The following is a 27,223-nucleotide window of genomic DNA, read 5'->3' as shown; positions in this document are numbered from 1 at the left end:
CTAATGGTAGCTATGTAGCCACATCTTCAAAGCAGGTGTGAAAATAAGAACCGAGCCTGTAACTGACACTATTAGAAAGAGCCACAGGAAGATTCGGTCCAGAACTTGAGCTACAAATTTCCAATCTTGTACTACCTGCAAAAGAGAAAAAGATACCTCTCATTCAAGATTCTGGGCAACTATTCTGAATTCTTTAAGTAATTTAAAAAGAGTAATATTCAGATTTGTAGCACTTAAGTTTTCAAATTCACCTAACACATTGCACATGATAATAGGCTCAAATTCTATCCAGTGATTTTACTAATTGTGCCCAAAGAAAACAGCTTGTAAGCTGAATATACAGAAATACTCTCATCAATATTTAAAAAGTAAAATAAAAACAATAGAATTATTTATGTATTTATAAACATTACTTTTTCCACAAATGAAAAGCTAATATATCTGCTGCCACAGGTCCAGAATGACAGACACTGCCACAGAGAAATGACCAGGGGAATACAGGCATTCTTAAGGGAGAGAGGAAATGAAGACCTTATGTAGCTAGAAAGGGAAATTGGGGTGGAATAAACACTAGGCTTAACCGAAAGAGGTCAGAGCAGGATCAAGCAGCAAGAATAGTAAGTCTGAAAGGGAAGAGTGGGTCCCCATATTTTAAGGGGAAATAAATGTTCCCTTTCTACTGGTCCCTGATTTACCATGGTTCAACAGCAAATTCTCAACTTACAATGATGCTACAAAGATACTCATTTAGTAAAAATTGTACTTCAGATTTCGAATTTGCATCTTTCCTGGGGCTAAGGATATGCAGTGCCATCCTCAATCTTGGTTCTGGCTAATGTAGGGATTCTGATGGTGAAAATTTACAGGGAAGCATTCCCCGGTGGGAAAACTCCCAGGGGTAACATGCACCCTGTTTCCCACCCTTACAATGCCCGGTAGTCTCTCTTAGGATCTAATAATATAGCTAATATATGTGCAATGTCTAGCTGTATAGCAATGCCCTGAGATGCCTCTGCCTCAGAGCCTCATCAAGCCTTGACCTTGATTGCAGGCACATAGCTCCTGGGAGTCAAGGACTTGCTTGCTTGATAACTACAATGTTTCACCAAGCTCTCTGCTCCTGGAGCTGCCTGCCTAACAATAACTTCAGACAATGGACCTTCTTGAGAGCTCACAAAGCTCCTAACATTACATATGTTAACTGTGAAATGTAACTGCAGAATAAGCAATCTTACTGACACTCTAAACAATAATGAGGTTATAGTACTAATGACCTAATGTAACCTATTGATATAAATAAACGTGGCCACTTGGATGAGGAGCTACTCTGCCACCTTCCCTGCCTCTGCACCCTGTCTGTGTCTCTCTTTATCATTATTCCTTACAGGCTAACATCAGCTGCAGCCCCTAGTCAGCTCCACAGTCAGGTTGGCAGTTTGGCGTAGGGGGACAACCAACCAGAGCTCTGACGTCTGATAGGTTAGTTAGATTCAATGCATTTACGATTTATGATATTTTCAACTGATGATGAGTTTATTGGAATGCAACCCCATTGTTAGTTGAGGAGCAAGTGTATATGGGATTCTGTAAAAATGGAATAGAACAGGAAGCCGGCCTGCCATGTGAGAGGGGAGCCAGAACACAGATTGCTACTGCAGGAAGCTATTGGCATTGAACTGAAATGTATTCCGAGCTTACAGAGGTTAAGAAACAAGACCTTGGGGAAAATGCACTCAAAGAAGATACATTAAAATATTTAAAATGTCAACCTTATAAAAGTGCTGGGATCATTAATGACTTTGAAGTCAGGAGGAAAAGATAAAGCTAGGCAAACAGGGAAATGGGCCCCTAGGCAACTTTCTGTGCAGCAGAGCACAAACAGCTGCAGGTTTTTGCTCAGAAACTTGCAAAAAGGCTATTCTTAAATCAGTACCAACGTGACCTGGAGTGCACAGCCTCTTCAAAGAAGGAAAATGCCTGATCAATACTTTGATCAGACTGAAGCCTGCATGAATGCCTTGTGGACACTGATGCCTTATCTAGGATTGGGCCAGGAGCTGACTTCCTTAAACCTCTAGATCCATATAAATCCCTGGACAGTAGCCATTCACTAGCAACCCTCTGGGGTCCCCATCCAGTCACAGGAACTTAGCTTCCCTTAGCTTTAATACATTCTTATACTTTGCTTTTGCCCATTGCTATCCATGAATCTCATTCTTTGAATTTTAAGACAAAGAATCTACCCAACTCCAAGCTCTGTATTACAATTTTACTCCTCTTGTCTACATTATTCTGAATTTTCCAAATTCCCAATAGTAATCACATGTCATTTTTTATAATTTAAAAAAACTATTTAAATCTTTGCAATAGTATTTTTTAATTATATAAAGAAAAGGCACACAAAACTCCTACTTAATAGCCAAAAATGCTTGTTTTGTAGCAGCAGTAATTTTTCCATCATTTAAAAAAAATTTTCAAGTATATGAAAAACGTGACAAGCAATGAAGGAAAGGTCTGTGTAGGCAAGATAAAATGTAGAAGAATATTTCCAAAAAAAAAGTTCTGTAAGCTTATTTATGGGGCCAGGCTCTTGGCATTAATTTTCACCAATTTTAGAATACAATAATTGAACCCTATAAATTGGTATAAAGATGGGACTTGTTTAAGCACTTATGCTGAGCACACATTGCATAATTTACACTTTCTTTCATTTATTCTTCATCATACTCTTTAAGGTAGGTTTTAGAAAACAGAAGCTACAGTTGAGTAATCTGTTTACCTGTTTGAAGTTGAGTCATACAGCATGGGTGTAGGATCTGAGTCTAGCATGGTTTTGAGTTTGAAATCTACTTTTTTTTTTTTTTTTTTTGAGGTAGAGTCTCACTGTGTCACCCAGACTGGTCTCCAACTCCTGGGCTCAAGTAGTCACCCTGCGGCTGTCAGCCTCTTGAGTAGCTGGGACTAGAAGTGTTTGCCACCACATTGTTTTATACTTTTTCTTTTAAATCTATAAACTAAATAACAAGATACTCTTCCCTCAACAAAATAGCTAATTACTAAATTTTATGTTAATTTTAAATTTTATTCTTTCTGGCTTCCCCCCCCCCTTAAATACTATATATGAAAACATCTAACATCTCATGAAAAATGAGAGAGAAATGACCAGACACCAGGATATCCATTTGAAAAGGCATGATTTAATTATTTAAAATAGAATTGGGGAATTATAAGGAATCATGCTTAGTCTACTAAGATCCCTATTGTATGTCAGGATTTGTTTTTAAATTTGTGCATGTAAAGATGATAAATAATAACGTCACATTTTAAGCAGTGACAGCATTGTGTTGCAAATAAAAGTTGAAATAGTAGCCTTGTGCACAACTCAATGGCAGCATTGGTTTTTTTAAAAAAATGGTTATTTTTTAGTTTTAGGTTGACACAATATCTTTATTCTATATTTATGTGATGCTGAGGATGGAACCCAGTGCCTTATGCATACTAGGTGAGCACTCTACCACTGAGCCACAACCCCAGCCCCATCAACGGCAGCATTATTGTAACTACAGTTTACTCACCTGGCTGATAAAATGTTCTTTCTTCACATGTCTTGAAATGTATCTAATAGACTCTGCAGCTTTTTCCAGAAAAGCAACCAGAACTTTTTCTCCATTGCTAAGCTGCTTCTGTTTCTTTTTTTCCAGGGCTTTACCTTTTACTACTGGTTTACTCTCATCTTTATCTGGGAAAGAGTAGCGATCCACATGGTCCTTCATGCAAAGTAATTTAGGAAGTTTTTGCAGAAATAGCCTCTTCACCCAAGGGGCCATGGGATGGTAAGTCGAAGAAGATCTGTGGTGAACATTAATTACAAAAACAGTAACAATAATGGACAGGGTAACGAAAATCATAATGAACAAAAGGTATTCTCCAATGAGTGGAATGACTTTTGAAGAAGATGGGATTATTTCTTCAATTACTAAAAGAAAAACTGTCAGAGACACCAAAACAGATGTTGATAATGAAAGTTTTTCACCTTCATCAGAAGGTAAATAGAACACAAGAACTGTTAGAAAAGACAGACCCAGGCAGGGGATTATCAGAAAGAGAGTGTAAAATAAAGGCAGGCGTCTCAGGACGAAAGAATAAGTAATGAATGGATAGGAATATAAACCATCTCTTCTGTTTCCCTTCATTCCTCTTGCATTTAGTATTTCCCATTCTCCATTATCAAAGAAGTCTTTTCTGTCAACATTTTCATTTATCAAAATAAGGTCAACCATGGTACCATCATAAGTCCAGGATCCAAATTTCATTGAACAATTCTGCCGGTCAAATGGGAAAAATGTAACATCCATGGTGCATGAACTTTTATAACTGGCGGGAGGGGTCCAAATGACGGTTCCATTCGATTTTACTATGACCTTGGTCATGAGGGAGCCTTCAAAACGTCCATCCGCACTGTCATAAAAGTAGGTTCACGTTAGTTAGTTGAGCACTTATTAGTTCTTTAGTTTGTTTATTAGTTACCATTATTATATTACTACTAGTTAATTAGTTTTTAAGTTAGTTGAACACCTTTGAGTTTGAGTTTTTTCCCCTCCAACACAGTACTACTTTACTTTTATTACTTTCCTACTACAATGTTAAACACTGTTTTAAAAAGAAACAATTATTTTGTGAAGCTGTGAATTTCTCTTAATTATTCTGCACCAGGCTTCTCTTTTTCTTCTTCTCTTTTGCATTTGTTGCTTATGTTTTTGCCCCAGACTTTTCTGTACCAGTGTTAATATATCCAATGTGACCTTCTTCTGTAATACTTACTTTTCAAAGAGAACTATATCAGGAAGCCAGAGAGATTCTGATGGAACTTTGATTGAATGAATTCCACCATATTCATCAGGATTCCAGCGTAATTTGTGGTCTGTCCATTCCTGTAGGAAATGAGTATATTGTAATTTTATTCTGAAAATTCATGTTAGACATTAGGATATTTTAGTTTCTGTTAATTTGCCAATCCATTATTTTGTTAAGAATGGGAAATTCACCAGGTTAGACCTTATAACCCTACCTGGAAATCTGGAATACAACTGATCTCACCTAGGCCCACATCTTGTCTCCTTTGATTTCAAAATCACCATATTTGCCTCACAATGAAGAGGTTTAACAACAAATTCCACTGATTTCTAAAGTATCTTTTCAGCCTATTTTCTCTTAAGAAACAAACAAAAGAAAAGCAATGATAGATCTAATTCAGTTTATTTGGGGAGGGCTGATCCAGTGAGATTTTCATCTCTCGATCATAAGTACACATGAGTGAACATCACTCAAGAGTCTTGGATTAACATCCACATTTTATTTTAATATGAAATATCCAGAGGGATGGGGGTGTAGCTCATTGGTAGAGCACAGCATAACATGTACTCTGTGTTCAATTCCTAGCATGGTTAAATCTGAGTTTATTTTGCAACTCCTAATTATGGTTTAAATTTATATGCCTAATATTGTTATCCTCCATATGCTTACAATTTTCTCTTCATACAGAAGAAATTATTTAGCATGTTTTATAGGGCTGTTGGAACCAGATCAAAAAAACTTAACTATTAATTGACTGCATTATGAAAGTCAAGAGTATGATGTATGTTAAGTATTTTTTGCATGTCTCTTATAAATACTGAATACTCTAGTTTTTATTTTGATATCCCCGTAAATTCTAAACTTTGATTTCTTCTGATGTGGAAAAAAAATATTTGCCTGTCTCACGTCTGTAAATTAAAACATCCTTTTTAGAAGTTGCAAGCATTTTGGTACTTCATTGTGCCTTCTAATGTAGTTATGCCTGGAGTATTTTTGTGCTGAAATACAAATTATTTTGTTATACAAAGAAGAAGGAGGAGGTGGAGGAAGAAAAGGGGAAGGGCACAAATGAGGATGATATATGGATGACCCAGTTACAGCAGAAGTGAACTTTATGTTAAAATTTTGGATCCAGACTCTTATGAAATCTGACCTGAAAATTAAATTCTTCCATTCCATTGTCTCTCATGAGGATAGTTAAGTAACCATGTAGAATAATGTTAACTGACATTTCCAAGAGTTAGAAGGGCGTGCCAAGTGTGATGCTTCCTGGAGCCCTTTGATGCCAACTTTGCCATTAAAAAGTCAAGAGCTGGCAGATGGATGACTCCACTAGGAGGTAAAATACTGAAATATGCATGATGCCTGTAAAGTGATGGAACTGTAAATTCCAGATGAAACACTATCTTAAACAAAATTTGATCTAAGACAGAGGCCTTTTAAAAACTAAAATCTAAAGCATAAGAAAAAAAACCACTTTTATCATTCTTACATAGGTTGACAATTTAAAGTATTTACCATGTGCACTTGGTGCTCTAAGGCTTCTCTATTTACCTGGCAGTTGTTGATTTTCCTGTCTCTATAATTTTACCTTTTCCAACATGTCCTACAAATGAAATCATGCAGCTTGTCGATCCTGACTTCTATTTAGCAGTGCATTTGGAGTCCTCTATGCCGTCTTGGCAGTGGTTTCTTCATTTTTATGAGTGAGCAGTATTGCATTGTATGAATGTACCATACTTTATCCCTTCACCAATAGGATACTGGATTCTTTCAAGGTTTTGATGATTGTAAATAAAGCCATTGTTAATGTTTAATACATTTGGGGGGTTAAATAAATTCTTATTTCTCTTGGGTCAATAGGATAGGATGGCTGGGTCATAGTGTTAGGGGACAGACAGATGAGAATGGTGAGAACACAAGGTTACGGAAATAATTCTATAAAAAGGGCCCACTGGGCTGACCCCCATATGCTTTTTTTCTAAGAAACAATTTACCGGTTGCCCTGCTTGGCCTATGTCACATTCCTCAGCAAACTACCTGTTACCTGCAGGAGAAATGCAGGCCCCAAATAATATTGATATAAGGAACCCAAGTTACAGTGAGGCAGGAAGATTTTGTGACCCTTTTCATAGACCAGATTTCAAAACTCAGGAAGATAAGGATAATTCCTTCTAACCATAAAATCAGAAGAAGGTATGGTTAGAATTCAATTAGAAGTGGTCAGCACGGGACAAAGTGACCTAAAGTTGTGACGGCAGTGGGTACTCGAAAGTCTGATGTCATCTTGCTGTCAGTCAAAAGTCTGGAGGTGGACCTAGGTGGGATCTCTGGAAAACTTCTCTGGGATCCCCAATAAAACTGGAGTGCAGGAGAGACACACTGGCCCTCTCCTCTCTGAGAGGACCCACACTCTCCCTTAAGAGGGACCCCTTTCCCTTTTCCTATCGCTTCAATAAACCCATTCCTGTGACTCTGAGTGACGTGTCTGAAATCTTTCTGATTTGATCTCAAGAATTAGGGTTTGATGGTGCATGCCTATAATCCCAGCGGCTCAGGAGGCTAAGGCAGGAGGGTTGTGAGTTCAAAAGCCAGGCACTATGCAATTCAATGTCTCTAACTAAAATACAAAATAGGGCTGGGGATGTGGTTCAGTGGCTCAGTGCCCCTGAGTTCACTCTTCAGTAACCTCCCCACCCCCCCAAAAAAGAATTACTGTTTGTTTGAAGGGGGGAATCTTCATGCTGCCTCAGTTTCTCAAAAGTCCCCAGTTCTGTAACAATAGAGTAACTATCTGTTTAATTTTACACCATACAGCCAGCTTTCCAGAATGGAGGAGTTATTTTTCATTCCCACTAGCCATGTATGGAAGTTCCAGTTGTTTTCATCTTCTCCAGCACTTGCTAGCATCACATTGTTAAGTTTCTCCATATTTAAATAGATGTGAGTGGTATCTCTTAGTAGTTTTTATTTATTTATTTTACCTTTATATTACTTATTTATTTTTATGTGATGCTGAGGATTGAATCCAGTGCCTCTCATGTATGAGGCTAGTGCTCTACCGCTGAGCCACATCCCCAGCCCTCTTAGTAGTTTTTAAAATGCAATTTCCTTATTTACTGTTCATGTATCTTATTTAAGGTCAAATCTTTTGCATATTTTTTTACTTGGGTTGTTTATTTTCTTATTACAGAATTTTTAGTCTTCTTTATACGTTCTGGATAAAAGCTCTTTATCAAATATTTCATTTGCAAAGATTTTCTCACAATGGACACGTGTTATGTTTGCCACCTCCCAGTCATTTGTCACTCTGGTAAGAAGACCCCTTTCATTGTAGGGAACCACCTTGTCCCACTCTCAACTCAGCATTGGGTGAACAGAATGGAAGTGGAAGAGCCAGTAAACTTTCTATATGCTGATGCTAATTTGGATTAGGTTCCCTTTCACTTGCAAGTAAGAGGTTCTCAGTTGATCCTAGGAAGAAGCTGAGTGGTTATCAAGCTGCAGCACACAGCCAAGAACACCAGAGACAGCTAAGCTTGGGGAGTTTGGCCAGAGCTGTGCTTTTATACTCTAGGCTCATCTTTAAAAAAAATAACATGACTGAACACAGCTAATGAGACCAACCTACAGTCCTCTGTTTGGGGCATAAAGATTGCTGGAAATGAAATTGCTTTGTTCTCAGATCCACTTTGCTTCCTTCTACAGACACAATGGGTTTTTACCTACACCCAGCTCTTCCCTGAAAAGCAGGAGAGAGAATGGCAAAAATTCTAAGGTTTCTGCTTTGTTGCAAACTGCAGCAAACAAATACCAATTCTACAAATTGTTCTAAGGGAACTGGGGCAGACCCCAGGGGGAGAGATTTCTAAGCCAGAAAGATTCATCTTGCTTACCTGACTTCCAACAGTAGGATTAGCAGCTGTGGCCAGGGATAATGTGGATGGGACTCATGTTTTTTGAGGAATTCATTTATTTAACAAATATGCAAAGCTTCCCCAGCACTGAGCACTGTGCTTGTACCTCCTGTAACGTACTCCTGGCCAGGGTCGGATTCAGAAAATAAAAAAGCAAACTAACACATAATACCCACACCTTGTTGTTATGGAGCAGATGGATTGGGCGCATGGCACAGAACAAAGGAGTAGATAGGGCAAGTAATTCTGATGAGGTGACATTTCAGCTGAGATATGAAAGGTGAGAAGCAGTCAGAGCACTAGGTGGTGGTGTGGGGCAGGCAGAAGATTGGCTGTAGGTGGAATAGCCTATGTGAAAGCTGATATAGAGGAATGAATGAATGAATGAATGAGGGATGTGTCTGAATCCTTGGGGATATGAAGAGATGTATCGTGCAATCAGGCTGCATTCCTAACCATATAGAAAAGAGGGCTAGGTGGGACTTTGGTTAATGCTACTTACTTTGGTATACTTAAAACAGGAAGCACACTGAATTAGAATTTAAAACTCTTGAGTTGCACATCTGGATTAACCTTTGCTATTTATACAATTTAGACAAATCACTAATCTTTACCCTTTATGCTGTATTGCAGGGTTGAGGGAGATATTCCTCACAACCTTGGTGACCTTTCATAACCAGCCCTGAGGAATCAGAGTTCATTCCTGAGATGCCCATGGGGGTGGGAGGCAACCAGTTTCTACCAGATTGAGCACTTACCATGGGCTGGGTCCCAAACCCCAGGATGATTGTGGGTGGAAAACAGTACACATTACAGGGAGTGCTGTAGCCAGCAGCCAGCTGAGGATTCAAAATCCAAATCCTCTATCTTGTGCTCTTAGGAGCTGTGGGATATTTCTGGTCATTTTTCTAAAGCCCTGACTGCAACTGGAGATTAACCTCCTGTCCCTCTCTTTTTATACTAAAAGATTAGAAATAATATCCCATGTTTGTGTAGCATGTTCTAACTAAGACTCTCAAAGCCCTTCACAAACATCAGCTCCATGTTGCAGACGTTCCTGGTTTGAGAGCTGTCGTTTTGCAGGAAACAAAGAAGACAGGCTGTATCAGAGCAAAATATCAAAAGTTAATCCATGACTAAGAAATTTTTTTAAAAAAGGAAAAATATTCCAAGTCTAGGTTTCTTAACTTAGAAAAGTGCAATTTCAAACTCATATCAAGTTCATATTCTCTTAAAACTGTCTTTTTGACATATATTACCTAGAATATCACTCATAAATGCCTATTACCACAATGCAAAACCAATTTTTTTTAAGTTGAAATCATAAGATGTTTTTACTGTAAATAAATTCCTCAAATGATTCTTCATGTAATACTAAGACTGAAAGGTAAAAATAAGCAAATTAAGTCATGGGTCACATACCACATTTTGGTCAATGACAGACTATATATGTGACAGTGGTCCCATAGATTATAATGATGCTGAAAGATTCTTATCACCTGGTTGTTAGGTAGATTAGTTAGCCATGAATAAATGGGTAGAGGGAAAGGATGATGAAGGATAGATATCAGGCCTATGCACCAAGAAAAATCCAGGAATCATAAAACTGAAACAGTGGGGAAACTTATGTAACTGGGCAAGCATTTGGGAATGAGATCTGAATGTCTAATCTTCCGCAAACTGTAGAGAATTATAAACCCTGGAGGGAATTATTACTTAAAATCCTGGTGACCTTAACTGAAATAGATGAGCATCTGAGAAGTGGTTTCTGGTATATCGAAACATTCCCCACACACCAGCTACAGCTAATTATAACCCCTCAAGGGGCACTATTTTTTTTTTTTTTCAGAAAATGTCATCATTATCTCTTGCAACCAAGTTACTGGAACCTTCCCTTATTATGTAAACTATGCCACAACCATCCTGTCTACCAGAATATTGAGACCCTCACAAAGAAAGCTTGCTGAAAGCTATCCAAAGGGTAATAAACTAAATAAGAGGGGACAGGGAAATCGAGGCTGGAACAAAGGACTCAGTTTTCTTAAAAACTCCAGCCTGTGAGCACCATACACTCCTTTCTTCAAGGTGGGTGTGCAGTTCCTATGCTATACATTACCTTCGCTTCTCACTTTCTCTATTAAACTTTTGCTTATGACTTTGTGTTTCACTCAAATTCTTTGCAATGATGTCACAGTAACTGGAACCCAAGGACTACAGTGCTGTCCCAGCTCAATTTGGCCCCCAGTTCTGGAACATAGTGACTGTTATGTAGGGTTGTAGTAGGATGCATTCCTCATATTTGTGGTGATGTTGATGTGAATGCACCCACTGTGCTGCTACTTGTATTCAAATATAGCACATACCACTCAGCACATAGTAGGCTCTCAGTGAAAGCTCACTGACATTCACTGTCATAGTGATTATTCATGATAACGTGGAGGTCAAAGGGTTCTACCCTTGTGTCATTAGAAAAAAAGGTGTTATGGTTTAGATGTGAGGTGTCCCCCAAAAGCTCACAGGTGAGACAATGCAAGAAGGCTCAGAGGAGAAATGATTGGGTTGTAAGAGTCTTAACCCAATCAGTGAATTAATCCCCTGGTAGGGATTAACTGAGTGGTAACTGGAGTGGTAGGGTGTGGCTGGAGGAGGTGGGACTTGGGGACAGGGTAATGGGATATATATTCGTATCTGGAGAGTGGAGTTTCTCCCTGTTTCCTGATCACCAAGTGAGCTGTTTTCCTCTGCCACACTCTTCCGCCATGATGTCCTACCTCACCTTGAGCCCCAAGGAATGGATTGAGACCTTTGAAACTGTAAGCCTCCGAATAAACTTTTCCTACTCTCCAATTGTTTTGGTTGGGTTCTTTAGTCACAGCGGTGAAGAAGCTGACTAAAACAAAAGGTGATTTCTTCCATTTCCTTTAAGATGCTTACAGTGCTGTTTTCCTAACCTTGAACTTGGTGGCATAGAATCGGAGGGTGCTAGGGCACTAAGACCTTTCTCATGTAGTCAATATTAATAATATATTTATGGTTTATAGGGTTTTGGTTACTCTCTGGAAGTACAAAGAAGCAAGACAAACAAGTTTGCAAAATAAAATCAATAAAATAAAAATAGGCTTTCTCTGGATGTCACTATATTTATGCTTTATAAACACCTTTGGCTGAGAGGATAGAAAAGGAATGTTTAAATATATACCATAGAAGAATTATGAAAACAGAGAATCAGATGAGAGGATTAGGTACAGAAACAAACAAACAAACAAACAAAAAAGCCCCAAGCATGTCAGTTTTGTATGCTACAATGGAACATGCTTTGTTTCACATATGTAGAATTTTATTCTCTGTGGCTATGAATTAGAAAGCATTGGTCAGGCCGGGCACAGTGGCACATGCCTGTAATCCCAGTGGCTCAGGAGGCTGAGGCAGAAGGATCATGAGTTCAAAGCCAGCCTCACCAATTTAGCAAGGCCTTAAACAACTCAGCAAGACCGTGTCTCTCCATAAAATATAAAAAAGGGGGAGGAGACTGAGGATGTGCCTCAGTGGTTAAGCGTCCCTGGGCTCAATCCCCATTACTGAAAAGAAAGCAAGCAAGTATTGGTCAGTATGTGGGAAGGAAATGAGGAAAGAGGAGAAACTGAGCCCTTAGGTCTTCATTTTGACTGAGGTACTCTGGGATCAATGCAAAGAGTTTCCAGTAGGTTGGCTTGAGTGTTGTAGTTTTGGAAAGTCCGGTTACTGGGCATACTATGTGGGGTTCACAACTTCTCTACCTTTTAGGTTTGCAGAACTTCTGTTTGTCCTGTAAGACCCAAATTAAGTATCTTTTCCTCTTGGAATTTTCCTTGGCTTTCTCCCTGTCTCACTGTCATTTTTGTATTGCCACAGACATATACATTATATGTACTTGTATTGCAACAAGTACATATAAAAAAACCTTATATGTACTTTTTTGGGTATTTATCATATTATAGATGTCATTATCATTATTAATTAAATATTTTTTTTGCATACTAATGCTTTTTTTCTCCTTGAAGGCAGCATTTGTCTTGGGAGTTAGTTAGCAAAGTGCCTAGTACTCAGTGAAGATTATACGATATACTCTTAAATACTGTTGAACAAATGGAAGATGGAATGAATATTTTCTCCTAAATATCCTTCTATACCAGCTCCCTTAGATAGATGTCCTGGAGGTTGAAGGATCAAAAGTCTTGAAGACCAGGATTAAGAAAGGAGAAGAAAGGAACAGCACTGAGAGGAAGACAGGACACCTCTGTCTGTTCCATTCAGTCTAAGATAAGGGAATGATTCCTTTATAAAAGCCAGACTTCACTGAGCAGTGTGTGACCTGGGACAAGTCTCTTCAAGTTCCTAATGCTTAGTAGGAAAATAATAGAGAATAGGGAGAGTAATAAAACTACAAAGTAGCTGAGGGAATTAAATGAGATCATTCCCATGACACACTCAGCATAGTGCTTGAGAACTTAATCACTCAGTAAATCTTAGTTATTATTATTAGCTGCGCCAGAATGGAAATCTGCAAAAAACACCAATGATAGCAGTTTGTTTAAGCATCAATTTTGTTTTATTGTTATTATTATTTGTGATACAGGGGATTGAACCCCAGGGCCTCTCATATGTCAGGCGAGTGCTTTGCTACTGAGCTCTATGGCCAGTGTTCTATGCCATTTTTTATCCTTCATCTTTCTTTACCCTCATAGCCTTAAGAAAAAAAAAAAAAGGTGTAAAAATCACATGTAGGCTGAGGTCAAATGCCTTCTTTTTCTGTTAACTTCCTAAGCCTTTACACTTTAAAATGTACACTATATTTTAAAAGTGTCGGTTTTCTCTCTCTCCTGCAAGCTCAAATATAGAACTTCTTATTGGTCTTTATCAACTCCAAATAATTCTAAATTCTGCAGCTTCTAAACTGCAAAAGTGAGATAATTCACAGAGAAATAGGATAGGTATATAACAAGATATGTTTGTTTAAATTGTATTTATACATATACATTCCCAGCTTAGTATTTTCTCATGGATATTTATTTTTATTTGCAAATAAAATAATATGCAGATTCATTTCACAATTTGCTCACATATCTATCAATTAAGGAATGAGGAAGAGAAAGTGGTAACAAACATATTAATTCTCTAAGTCTGATTAATGTTTTGGGAGTGGGAAAAATAAAACTTAGGTAATCTTCTCTTCAGTTTCTTTTATACATTTTTCCTTATAATCCATTAGCAGGAAGAACTGAACAATATCTACAAATCTTGAATAGGTAACTAATTTATTTCAATATAAGCAAATGAAAAGTATTACTTATGTATGTTACAATTAAGTCAGATATTTAAGATATCCCCATGTGGAATATTTAAAACCTCTGGATGGATTAGGCAACATCTGGATGTTCATCAAAAAATATTTGTGAACAAAACAAAAATTAAAAAATAAGCAATTAAACTAAAGTTATCAGCTATTATCAAACAAATGTCAATATCTTCTCCTTTCACATAACATGCAAGATTGGGTTTTGAGAGGTAATTCTGACAGTTCCAGAACAAACGCCTCTGAACAGAATTCTCTGGTTTTAGGAAACAGGTGATAGTCGAATAACCACTCAAGAAGAAAATGGAAAACTACTCAAATTACATCTTCAGTTTTACTGGGAAAACATGTATTGGGTATTTTGTTTTGGGCTTCAATTTTTCAGAAATTTATGATGGGCAGATTTCTATTATTTCCTCATTTCGTGGTCAGTTCTTTCTAGGGAACAATAAGGGATTAGAAGTACACTCTTCCCATGGAGGACCAGAGAAGACAGGTGAATTTAACACCACTTCTTTTCTCATCCAGTAGTAGTTACCCTGATTGGGGGAAAGTTGCATCTTGGTGTCTCTTTTTCTTTTTCTCCAGGGACCAAGGTCCGAGTCTCACTGTCACAGTCACTCTTCCACCTGCCCAAACCCCATGGAACAGTTTTGCTCCCAGAAGCCACACCAGAGAAAGACGTCTTCCTAGGAGATTCAGGGCCACTCACCAATGCTCACAGAAGAAAACAAAGAGAATAGACCTATCTCAACCATTCCCAAATCTCTCCCTGAGGAGCTCAATATGCTTTTTAAAATAAATATTTTTCAGATGGAAGGTTGTCTAAATAGAAAAGAATTTCAGCGACTGGATTGGCAGACACACTCCTCGAATTGGATTTACCTGTTTAAGCCATACGTTTGTTGTCATCAGTTGATTCTTTTCATCCTAAAAAAAAAGGACAATTAAAAAGATTCTGTGAATTTAAATGGAAGGAAATTTGTATGTTTGTCTTTTCATTAGAAAGAACTTTCTGTGAGTAACCAAATTATATCATGTACATGTATGAATATGCCACAATGAATCCCACTATTATGTATAACTATAATGTATAAAACTATAAAAAAAAACAAGAACAAAAAATAATTTAAAAAGAGGAAGAAAGAACTCCCTGAGTCTTACCTTGAAGGTATTCATGAGTCTCAACTTAAGAACAGTTAAATGACATGGGATCCTAACATATTAGGCATATTTTGCTTGAGATGAAAAATAATTATTAAAACAATTAGAAGTTTATTGTGGCAATACTTACATAAAATTACCCAATACAGAAGGCACTTTAATGGTACAAAATAGAAGGAGATATTAGCTTGACTGGAGATAAACTCTGCATGATTTTCTAGAAGGAATGAGGCCAGCTGTAGTGGGTGAGGTAGGGGAGGGGGGAACTTTTGCCACATGGGAGGATTATTTTGAGTCTTTGGGAACCAGATCAGGATGATTTTGCTGCATTTGGGGTTTAAGCTCATTGATTTTTCTAGAACATAATCATGGCAGAAGTATGAGTTCAACAGGGAAATAAGCAGAGAGTGGAGGGAAAGGTGAGGGGTTTCCCAGGGAGAGAAATGGTCCTTGTTCCATGTAGAGTCACCACTGCCCTGTCTCCCTGCAGGTACAAGCACCCTGCCATCCCAGAGCACAAAGAGAGGAGCTGGGGTCACACTGAATCATCCTTGGGATTTGCCTTCCTTTGTGACCAGCTTCCCACGCTGCTAGGAGCAAGGCCTGAGCTAGCAACCACGTCCACCCCTCAGCCTTAAAGTCCCACAGTAATAGTGTCACAGTGAAAATTCACTCTATGACGACTTCACATTCTTTCTTTGGGTCATTTCACTGGCTCCGTGGGGGCAGATTTTCTTTTCTTCATAAATTATTTTTAAAGTTGAAATGTCAGACAAGGGAAAGAAAAGAGTCTTAGACTCAAAAAACAGGTTATAAGGAATGCATTTTTTGTTTGTTTGTTTAGCTTAGTGCCAAGGATTACTCACCACGTCTACAAGCTGAGATATTTTCAATCCAAAGTATACTTTTATGGTGTCATTAGAATTTAAGACAGGGCGAACCCATTTCTGATAACCTTGGAATAAATGTCTGAGGAGGGCATCTTCATTTTCGGCTATTGAACTGAATTCTGCAGTGGCTGGAAGAATCATGAGGGAAACTGAATTAACCTCAGGGGCAGGATGGCTGGTCTAACCTGAACCTTCACCTGTTTCTAAGCAGCCTGATTCCACAGAGGCCGCTTCAAACAAGAGAGGCTTTTCTAAACCCATTTCCCTGTGTCCACCCCCACCTCCCTCCAAATACACACAACTGAAACCAGAACTTTTACTTTACCCAGAGCTGTTCTCGCTAACAGATTTTCCCCTAATAGGGTGGACAGCTTGTTTTTTTTTTTTCTTTCATATCCCTAAACAAAATCTACTGTCTGTATGTTGTCATTGTGTGTATGTTGTAGATGTACATGTGTATGTTATCATATGTTTATGTATGTTGTCAGTGTCTTCCCCTGGAGCTCCATGAAGACTGGCACAGGTTCCACATATTCAATAATGTTTACCCAGCGTCTAGAACAGTGCCTGGCCACCAGCAGGTGCTCATTTGATCTACATGGAATCAATGAACCAGTGAAGCAAGACCATTAGGGCCTTTTTCCATGCACTTGCACATTTTCATTGGACACCTTGCCTTGGGTCTTTCCCTGTTTTCTTGCTTTTTTTCCTCAGGAAGTCCTCCATTATGAAATCCCTCCTTGATTAGCAACCAGGTTCTCATGCTTTTCTCAGCCTCCAACTATGTGAGAGCCTAAGAAACATCCTGATTTCAGATTGGAACTCTCAAGTAAAGGGATGTCTTGGGAATGCAGTCTAGAGATGAGTTTGGTTTCTTTTCAATGCTGTTCCACCAAATTGGAAACAAGGCTGTATCTGGTTGTTGTTTTGTAAATATAGCCTCGTTGTCTATTCAACACTTGTTAATATCCTAAAGCAACTCATTCTGTACCATATGCTTTAACAAAAAAAAAAAATCACTTTTTCCCAGTGAGAGATATGATGGGTGAGGATAGCATATAAGACGTGCCCCAGCTCCCCAAAAGATATACCCAAGAAAAATCCAGATTGTCAGTTGGATGAAAAGCAAAAGAGCACACATTCCCTAGGTGCACAAGTCTTCCACAAGCACGTTGCTAAGACAGTAACAGTTCTAGGTGCAGCCAAAGATTGCTCCACAGGCAAAGATAAGATGGATGGGCTGTCTGTTCCAGCCCCTTTCTCTTTCACTCAGGAAAGCATATTAAAATGCAAACAGGAGAGGTATGCTTATTTATTTATAAAGTTAACCCTCCTCAAACTTCCATACTTGGACTGTTCGTAGTAACTAGGGCTGCATTAAGGAGCAGCACAGCTGGGCAGCTGCCAGCACATCAATCACTGAAAGCCCTAAAATCTTCCTGGAACTTGTAAGGGGAGGGGAGGAATGGAAATTCCCAGAAGCTTTCTGAGGAAAGAGGTGTTCACTTGCTCAGACAGAAATTCTTGACATGACCCTTGGCACCTCTTGCTTTCTTCTTCCCCACATTCAGTTTTAATGTCCTCCAAAGTAGATTCCAACTCTTATTACTTCCTGTCATCTTCAGTGGCACCGCCCTACTCACACATCTTCTGGGCTGTTTCCTAATTGTTTCTGTGTTCTCTCTCTTGATAGTTCATTTTTTTACAGCAGCTAGAGTGAGCTTTTAAAAAACAGAAGAGGATTATGTTTTCATTCTCTGGTAAATAGTTTCTCATCAAACGCAGGAGAAATATCGCAAGTCCCTACTGAAAGCACATGAAAGAAAATACAAAAAGAAAAAGGAGGGACTGGGCTGTAGCCCAGTGGCAAAGCACTTGCCTAGCAAGTGTGAGGCACTGGGTTTGATCCTCAGCACCACAAAAAAAAAAAAAAAAAAAAAAGAAAGAAAGAAATAAAAGAGGCATGATGTCCATCTACAACTCACAAAAAAATAAAATAAAATAAAGAAAATGGAGGCAGACCTCAATGGACCAGAGGGGCACATCTTCGGGAGAAAATGGCAGCAGGCTACCTTGAGGGTCTGGGTTTTATAAGGCCTTAGCAGAGCCAGGTCATGGGAGGAAGTAGTTACTTTTGGAGAACCCTTTTGGCGGGCAGGGCCAGGTCATAGGAATTTTGGTGGCAGGATCATTTAGGGCAGGGCAGGAGGGCGGGGAGGGGAACAGTTGTAGATAAGGAAAGTTCACTGAGGCCTATTGTCCATGTCCCTGTTTACCTTTCCGTGGTCTCCCAGATGCTGTGGCCCTGCCTAGGTACTCCCTATCTTCTCCCACTCCCCCCTCATCCCTGCTCCCTAGTCCCCCAGACCTATGTCCTCTTTTCAGAACGAGCCTGGATGCCTGGGCTCTGGGAAGGCTCTTCCCTAGAGAGCCTCGTGGTCCTTCTTTGTCTAGTCTTTGCTCAAATCATCTCCTTAGAGAGGTCCTTCCGGGTTATACTGTCCAATAATCCCTCTCCATTTTCTCCCCTGATGGCATTTTATCTTCCATTTGAGCACATAATTCTGCTGCTCGTTTACTTGGATTTTTATCTGTCACAATGCATAATATCAGCTGCAGAATCTTAGGGACTTCTTTTCCACACCACTCTTTTCCCAGCTCCTAGAACAATTGCTGGGCACATAGTAGTTGCTGAGAAAATTGTTATTGAGTGAACAAATACTTGAACAATGCAGTTAGCTTCTTGGCTTCAGTTTTGCTGGGTGGTATTTGGGGAGTCAGAGCTAGAATTGAATTGCTCAGGAGAAGAGAGAAGCAGAGAGGACACAGCTGTCTTCCTTATCTGAGCTTTACCCTGCAGCAGGGAGCCCACTTGCTTGAAGGTAGAGAATATCTTTTGAAAAACACTCATCTTAGTCTTTTTGTATTGCTATAACAGACTTCCAGAGACTGGGTCATTTATAATGGACACAAATTTATAGGTTAATGGTTCTGAAAGCTGGAAAGCCGAAGATCAAAGGGCTACCATATGGCAAGATTCTTCAGGCTGCATCATCCAAAAATGGAAACACAATGAGAGAGAAAGAGAGGGAACAAGACGGGACCAAACTTGTTCTTTTGTAAGGAATTTACTCCCTTGATAATGGCATTAATTCATGCTTGAAGGTGCCCCATAACCCAAATGCCCCCCATTAGCCTCTGTCTCCTAAGACACTGCCACATTGGGAATTAATTTTCTAACACGAGAACTTCAGGGGACACTCTAGTTCTCTGCCCAGCAGCCATCTCCCTTTTCCCTTGGTAACAGATGCTGAATTTAATCAGAGTTGCACGGTGCCACTTAAAATGTTCATCTCCCAGCATCCCTTAGAGGTAGGAATGGCCTATGAATCACATGTGGCCAATTAAGACACAAATGGAAGCCATTAGGTGGGGTTTACAGGGAAGATAAAGAGGATGGACTCAACTTGATGTGCCCCTCTTTCTTCCTCTCAGGAAATGAGACATGATGCCTAGAGAGTTGATACCCAAGTATATTACAAGCTTAACTAAAGCTACACGTGTAGGATGGCAGATTAGAAAGTCAGACAGAAGCTTCATCTCTAATAGTCTAGGATTTCTTATCTCCCTATTTCTTGGTATGTGAGAAAAACAATTCCCTATTTGGTAAGTGTGCATGTGCATCTGAGTGCTGCCCTGCCTCAGGCACCACTTGAATGGTTCCTGGGGTCCCTAAATACTAGATTTCCTTGGGAGTCCCTGCATCCCAGTTTAGCCCAATTCGTACAATTTTCTAAGGACATCCTCTTATAATGGATGGAGACACTCCAGAGATGCTGAGAACTATTAAATAATCATATACCACAGGTTTCTCAGTTAAGACAACCCTAAGCCCTGAATTTGGGGGATTGGAGATGAGCAAGGGCCCAATTTCCCTTCTTGGCAGGAAAATTGCACAGTCATGGAGTTGCATGTTGGGAGGGAAATCTAAAATCATGATCTTGACATCCCCCATATTTGCCATCCCACAGCTATACCCTCGATGAAAACTTTTGAGTCCTGCTTTTTTTTTTTTTTTTTTTTTAACCAGGATCTGAAGGAAAACGAGTGGTTCTGCTCTTCTCCATGTCAGATGGTGAGGCTTCTATCTGAAGCACATAAACCTGTACTGACTGTTAGTGACTAAATATTTGTGTCCCCCCAAAAATCATATGCTGAAGTCCCTGATGTGTATGTTAGTTGGAGAAAGGACCTCTAAGGCGGTATAGAGGAAAGGCCATGTGAGACCTAGCAAGAAGTCAGCTATCAAATCAAAAAAAGGTCTTCACCAGAAACTGAACTTGCTGGCACCTTGGCCATGAACTCCCAACTTCCAGAACTGTGAAAAATAAATGCCTACTATTTAGATAGCTAGTTAATGGTATTCTTTTATGGAAGCCTAGGCTGATGTGCTAGTCATATTTTCATTACTGTAACCAAAATACCTGACAAGAGCAACTTCAAGGAGAGAAAGTTTAATCAGGTTCATGGTTTCTAAGGTTCAGTCCATGGTGGCTCAACTCCATTCCCCTGAGCTTAAGGTGAGGCAGAACATCACAGCTGAAGGGTGCAGTGGAGGAAAGCAGCTGCCTCATCGTGGCCAGGACATACAGACGGAGAGGAGGGGAAGGGCTGTAGGGAAGATGAACCCTCCCAGGGTATGCCCCAGAGATTTACCTCTTCCAGCCATGCCCTATCTGTCCACAGTTACCACCTGGACCATTCAAACTAGGATGGACTAATAAGGTTAGAGCTCTCAAAATCTAATCATTTCACCTTCAAACATTCCTGAATTAACACAAGAACTTTGGGAGGGAACACTTCCTATCCAAATATACCAAATCCGTTAATAGCTAAGAAATATCTATTCTGACCCAAACAACAGATCACCCCCACACACTGTCAAAGTTTTTAATGCTTTCTCCCTAGTATCTTCAAAGTTTCTGACCCTTTTCAAAATAGCTGCAGTAGATACAGAAGGTAGGCCTAGACGTGTTTATGTTTGTCTTTCTTGTAAAATAGAATATTATGAGAAAGGGCAAGGGCTTCTCACAGTTGATTCTGAAACCAGGGCCTCAACAAATATTTGATGATGTTTCATGAACAAACAACGAATCAACTAAGGTCAGAAAGGATGTGTTCTGTGACATGGGGGGAGGAGGCAGTGATCCTGGTTCACTACTCCAGGGAATGTAAAATCACAGATGTGCTCAGGATTTCCAGGAAAATTATTGTTTTAAGGATTAAATGGATTCTTGACAAGTTGTGTTGATGAAATTTTCGCAAATTGACTTATCTTTTAAATTAATTGGATAAGACCAATGTTCTAAAATGTATCTCAGTGATCTACTGATGAACCCAAAACTGATCTTAGAAGAGGAGTGGCCCCTCCCGGGGATGTATCCATTTGGGAAGATTGGATTTCACAATTTCAGCGACAGTAAAGAGGAAGAAAAAGAAAAATGATAAAGAAGTGAAGACAAACTGGAAAGGACTTCTAAGATCATCCAAGTCCCTCATTTTATAAGTGTAGATATGGTGGTACTCAGAGGGAAAGTGACTTACCCAAGGTCACCCCACTAGTGATGGCAGGTGTGGTCTTCTGTCTACAAGGTCAATAATATTTCTACCTGCCCATAATTTTTCTGAACGTTGAGGGGAACAACTGGCTGTTACCTCCACTATGGTCTCATTACCACATAAAAATTATCTCAAGAAATTTTTTCAAGAATATTCCATGTTTAATTCTAGGAACATGTATTGCCAATTTTTTGTTTTGTCATTAACATTTTATTTTCCAAAATGTTTTACTGTTTGCTATAGTTTGGATTCTTAGTTTCCCCCCCAAAGGCTCATATGTTAATGGTTTGGTTCTCAAGGTGGTATTATTGGGAAGTGGAGAACCTTTAAGACATGGAAGGTTCTAGGTCACTGGGGCCATGCCCTTGGAGTGGTGTTCCCTTACTTTTCCCTTTTGTTCACTGGTTCATAATGTAAGGGGCTTTCCCCCATCACATTCCTGCTGTCATGTGCTGTCCCAACATGGGCCCCAAGTAACAGGGCCACTCTCTCATGGAGTGGAATCTCCCAAATTTGAGCCAAAATAAACATTTTATCTTCACAAGTTTATTATTTCAGGCATTTTGTAATAATGGCAGGAAACCAATCAACCCACTATTGTTTAAAGCCAGCTACCAGGAAGAGTGCTATTCTAAAATCAACTCACAAATAACATTTGTTTGGTCTTTAGGAAGACACAGCGTTGGTTGATGGTTTTTTGTAATCCTACTCAAATCTCCTTGTGCTGTGGCTAATATCTGACACAGAGCACTTTTCCTGGGGGCCTCTTTGTTGGGGACACCACACTGTGATCCCTTTCCTTGGAGGAGGACATACAGTGCTTACAAGGAGGGAGTGTTTCTGCTTCAAATTAAACCATGGTCTCCCCACATTTCCTTGCTTTGAGTCCTGTTCTTCACCCCTTCACGCCCTCCTCCCTAATACATACTTGGTCCAATGCAGCATCTGTAGATGCTGTTTGCTCCATAATAGAGCTTTTCACCATCTCTTTTGGTAAAGAAGAATTCTGTTGCCCTTACAAATCCCTGTTCTTCCCTTCTCCTTCCTCTCCTCCCTGCTTAATCTTTACCTCATTTTTCTTGGCCAAAATATTTCCTTTGAGACCAGACAGGCAACTCCATGGGCAGAGGGCAAGAAGAAGGAGGACCAGAGAGGGCCAGAGAATGCATGCGATCAATGGGGACAGAGATGGAAAGCACTTTGCCTGATGCTATTTATTTCCTCCACATGGAATGCAGGCTGGGAAAGGGCTTCAGGAGAGCACACTGCTCTTGGCTCTGAATGCTGAGTTCCTTGCCAAGCTCGTCACTTGTTACATCAAGAATCTGACAAATATTTATTTAACATTTAGAGGCATTAGACCCAGAGTTAGAGACACGAGTTCTGGTCCTGACTCCAAGCTATGTAATCTTAAGCAAAGCATTGATCTCTCTCCATAAAAATGGGGAGTGGATGATGGCCAGCAGTTCATTTGTCCTGTACTTTCAGGATCTTTGTGTCCATGCAACAGCCAGAGTGTGCTCCATTAATGCCTGGATTTTTGCTGCTTTGAAGATACAAAAGAGAGCCATGGTTGAAGATATGCCATTCATTGGGGAATAGCCCTTCACTATGGCTGCTGTTTATCAGAACAGAAAGAGCATCCAGGGGGGTAACTAAAGCTGTGGAGGGATTAGAGGGAACTCGCTCTCTAAAGCCTAGTGAGTAGGATCATGAGGGATTGGGGTGAGCCGATCAATGCCAGCTTGAGACAAAGAACTTCTCCTTTGGAATCTAAGGCTTGAGCTTCTGGTCTCTTTATTCCTGGTGAACTTTCCTTTCTTCATGTTCTCAGTGTCTTCTGCCCTCTTATCACCCCCCAAACCAACATCCACTGTCGGCCAAATTTTGACCAACTCACCCACACCAAAGTATAAATAACTGAAAAGAAACTAGGTGGAACTTCCCATGATGGTGGTTTCATTGAAATTAACATCTTTGTTTCTCTTCAGTCAGAGAAGAAAAGAAATAACTGAAGAATTTCAAACCCCAGCAAGTGTGATTGACTGAGAGACACATAATTTTTGTTTTGACATACATCATGGTATATCTTGGTTTTGCCTTCAATAATTACCTTCTTTGAAAAAAAAAAAAAGCATACCATCAATCAGGCAGGCTCTTGGGCCAATACATGGAGTGAGCCCTCAGGGTGAAATCAAAGAGTAAATATTTGGTGGATTCTTTATTTAGTGGATTCTTGCTGGCATGAGAACTTACTAGAATGACTTTCTTTCATTCTTTCTCATATTCCTGCCTCCTAGAACTATCGTAGGATATAGTAGATGCCCAATGAATGTTTATTGGATGAATAAACAGACATCAGCAAGTCATAAGAAGGGTGAAAGGATGAATAAATATAGTTCCTGCTTTCTGGAAACAGACACCAACACACAAAATATGAATCAGCGACATAAGAGATGTCACTCTTTTTTTACCAAAGCTAGAAATATGAAAAGTTAAGGATTTTCCCCTACAACTTGACAAAGTAGTTTTGTGTGATTAAAATAGTGTCTTTACAATGAGTGGTAAGGTTAAAGTATTTTAAGAGAAATGATACACATCTAAAATTATAAATAGACTCCAGAGGATCTAGAAATAGTCACAAATGTGAGATCTGCTTACAGGGTGTTAGGTTTATTACAGATCTATGAGAGACTGGTACAGGTCAGGTTTCATTCCCAAACTCTTAAAACCTTCTCCACGGAGAACAAGTTTTCCCTCCAATTCCAAATTTTTATGGAATTCTTATTGTGCATAGAAGATGAAATAGAGTTGATCCTAGAGAGTTTATGCTAATTACCCTTGCTAACCAGTGAGATGATTTCTCCAGGAAAAGCAAGGTCAGAATCAGTTTTTTTTCCCCCAGTAAATGAACGCTCTGATAAATTAAGGCAGAAAAACACCAGACTCTTGTACCTTCATTATTCGCAAAAACAGAAGTTGATTGATCTCTTTAGTATTGGCAGGTTAAGACTTCTTGAAGATAAGATAATGTCCAGGTGTGCTTCATAGCCCTATGACTTTTAAGTCTAGGATTTATTTCTGAACTTGGGCAAGTTTATCCTACTACCTCCAGTTCTCCATCCAAACATTGCAATAACGAAATGTGGTGAAACTAGTGCTGAGAAATAAATACAGATTGCTAATGGAACACCACTTTTCTCACCCTCGGCTTCTTGGCTTTAGATGGTTTTTGATTTCTGTGAGAACAGTTTTCTATTCTCAAGTCTACATAAAATGACCACTGTCTCCTGTGCTTTTCAGTCTTTCCTTTTCTCCTACATTTCTCTCTTTATTCTCTCTTTTCTCTTTTGGCCTTTCTCTCTTATCTTTTATTTGTCCTCTTTCCTTATCAAAAATTCCTCTATTTTCAGGTGAATAACAGTCATGGTAATACACACATATTGAGAGACATTTGATATATTTTTTTTGTTCAATTGTGACATACAAATAAACCAAATCTTCCCATATTTTAATAAAGGTATTAAAATATTTATATACATCTACAGGACCTACTGGACAAAATTAAATATCGACACACAGACCCAGTAATTCCTAATTGATATGATACAAAAATGTTGTTATAAAAAATTTCTATGGCAAATATTTTAACAATCCTCTGAGTAGCCATCTGCACTCAGTAATATTTGCCCTGCTTTTAATACTTCCTACCATGCTCACAATGATTCAAAAGGAGTAATATACAATAAATAGCCAGAACATAAATCTTATGGAATTTATAGATGTGACTTCTTTAACAATATTCAGATTACATAGAATTATCCATTCAAGCCACATTCTAAAGATTATCCTAGAGGCGTGTGCCCGTTTGCAATTTCAACACGAGCAACACTGTAGTTTTTCTTTCTTTGCTTAAATAATTCTACAATCACAGTTTAATTTAGTTTAACTTGAGCTTACCTGAGAGAGTGATGCTGAGGATGAAAGGTACAGGCAGAAAATCTGTTAGCATCATGATGTCTGTTTGGGAAAGATAATTTCTTCCTTCTTAAACACAGAGCATTTCCATTGCAAAAGGAGGTTTTGTAAAGAAAACACAGTGGTTCAAAGTCAAGATAGAACCCAAGGGGATAATAACCACCTGCAGTGAGATTAAAATAGTCTCCAACCATATCCCTTTAGCGTGATGTTTCCTAAAGTGCATTTCATTGATTTCCAGTGAGCTGTCAGGTCCTGTAAGTCTAAAACATATCTCTGGGTCCTAACTCCTGACTTATTAATTTATTCTCTTGCAGAAAGATGCAGAGTTATAGAAAAAGGACCAAGCTAGGCAACTTTGGGATGCTCCGTGATTTTCTTTTTTATGGCTGGAAGATCTGTGTAAAAGCAAAAAAAAAAAAAAGAAAAGAAAAATCTGCATTTTATAACCTCCAAAATGCAACTTTATAACATGCAAGTTAGTGAGAAGTTTCCTATACTTATTATTCCTCTAGTGTCTTTTCATTTTGGACTTGGAGCTTACAGATAATGGATATATCTGGCAGCCTCCCTTGTCTAATGGAGGCTGTATTTTAACATTAGAACATTCTCGGTGTTTCCCCTCAACCCACCAGACCATCTCATCCTAGCTACAGAAGAAACTATGGTAGGAATTTGGACTTGTGTTCATTTATGAGACTGATGATGCCATCCTTTCTTTGTTTCACCTTCTTCACAGTTGATCAGATGTCATCTCGTTCAGTACTGTACACCCCTAGAGGGCCCTTAATAAATGCAAATCTAATGAATGGACAAGTGTAAAGTTAGGGCTACAAAGACAAAACAGCCAGGTGACAGCAAAGAGTTACCCAAATGGGGGCAGACTCCCAGGGCAACATTCTTCAGGGCACACATGAATTCAATTTAGAGAGGCTGATTTAGTCCAATTTTCAAAATTTCTCTGTGATGTCTCATTAAACCTCCATTATGTGTGTTAGTCAGCTTTCTGTCACTAAAACAAATAGCTGAGATAATGAACTTATAAAGAAAAAAGGTTATTTTGACTCATGATTTTGGAGTCCCTAGTTGCTGATCAGTTACTCCCATGGCTTTGGGCCTGTGTTGAGGCAACACATCATGGTGGGAGGGTGCAGTCGTGCCGTGTGTCATTGCCAGCTTCCAGACATCCAGAAGGTGCTCTGCAGGGAACCATATGATGAAAAAAGCCCTGCCTTGGAGCTGGGAGACTTGAGCTCTTGAGTCTCCCAGCTTTCCTTAGGTTCTACCTGTCTGTACTCCTGTCTCAGAGAGCCCTCTGACCTCAGGGCCAGGGCTCAAAAGAAAGAAAAAGAAGAAGGGGTCCCACTATCCCTTTCAAACGCATGCTCCCAACACCTGCCACTAAGCCCCACCTCTCAAAGTTCCTACCATGTCCAAGAGCGCTTCCTTGCTAAGCAAACCTTTAACAC

General features: G+C 39.3%; 1 protein-coding gene across 1 annotated transcript; it reads right to left on the bottom strand.

Annotated features, from left to right (window-relative positions):
- On the bottom strand, positions 1-25,803 carry CHRNB3 (cholinergic receptor nicotinic beta 3 subunit; the record flags this gene model as incomplete). Its single annotated transcript, XM_081269346.1, has 6 exons — positions 25,737-25,803; positions 16,134-16,285; positions 14,989-15,033; positions 4,822-4,931; positions 3,576-4,458; positions 1-135 (listed from the first exon to the last, which is right to left on the bottom strand). Exons 1-6 carry the CDS (start codon positions 25,789-25,791, stop codon positions 1-3), a joined length of 1,380 nt encoding a protein of 459 aa, XP_081125472.1. The 5' UTR covers positions 25,792-25,803.
- Between the last annotated feature and the right edge of the window lie 1,420 nt (positions 25,804-27,223).

This window comes from Spermophilus citellus (genome assembly GCF_964194105.1).
Source record: "Spermophilus citellus genome assembly, chromosome: 16".
Taxonomy (NCBI): domain Eukaryota; kingdom Metazoa; phylum Chordata; class Mammalia; order Rodentia; family Sciuridae; genus Spermophilus; species Spermophilus citellus.
This window is presented reverse-complemented; position numbering and strand designations above follow the sequence as displayed.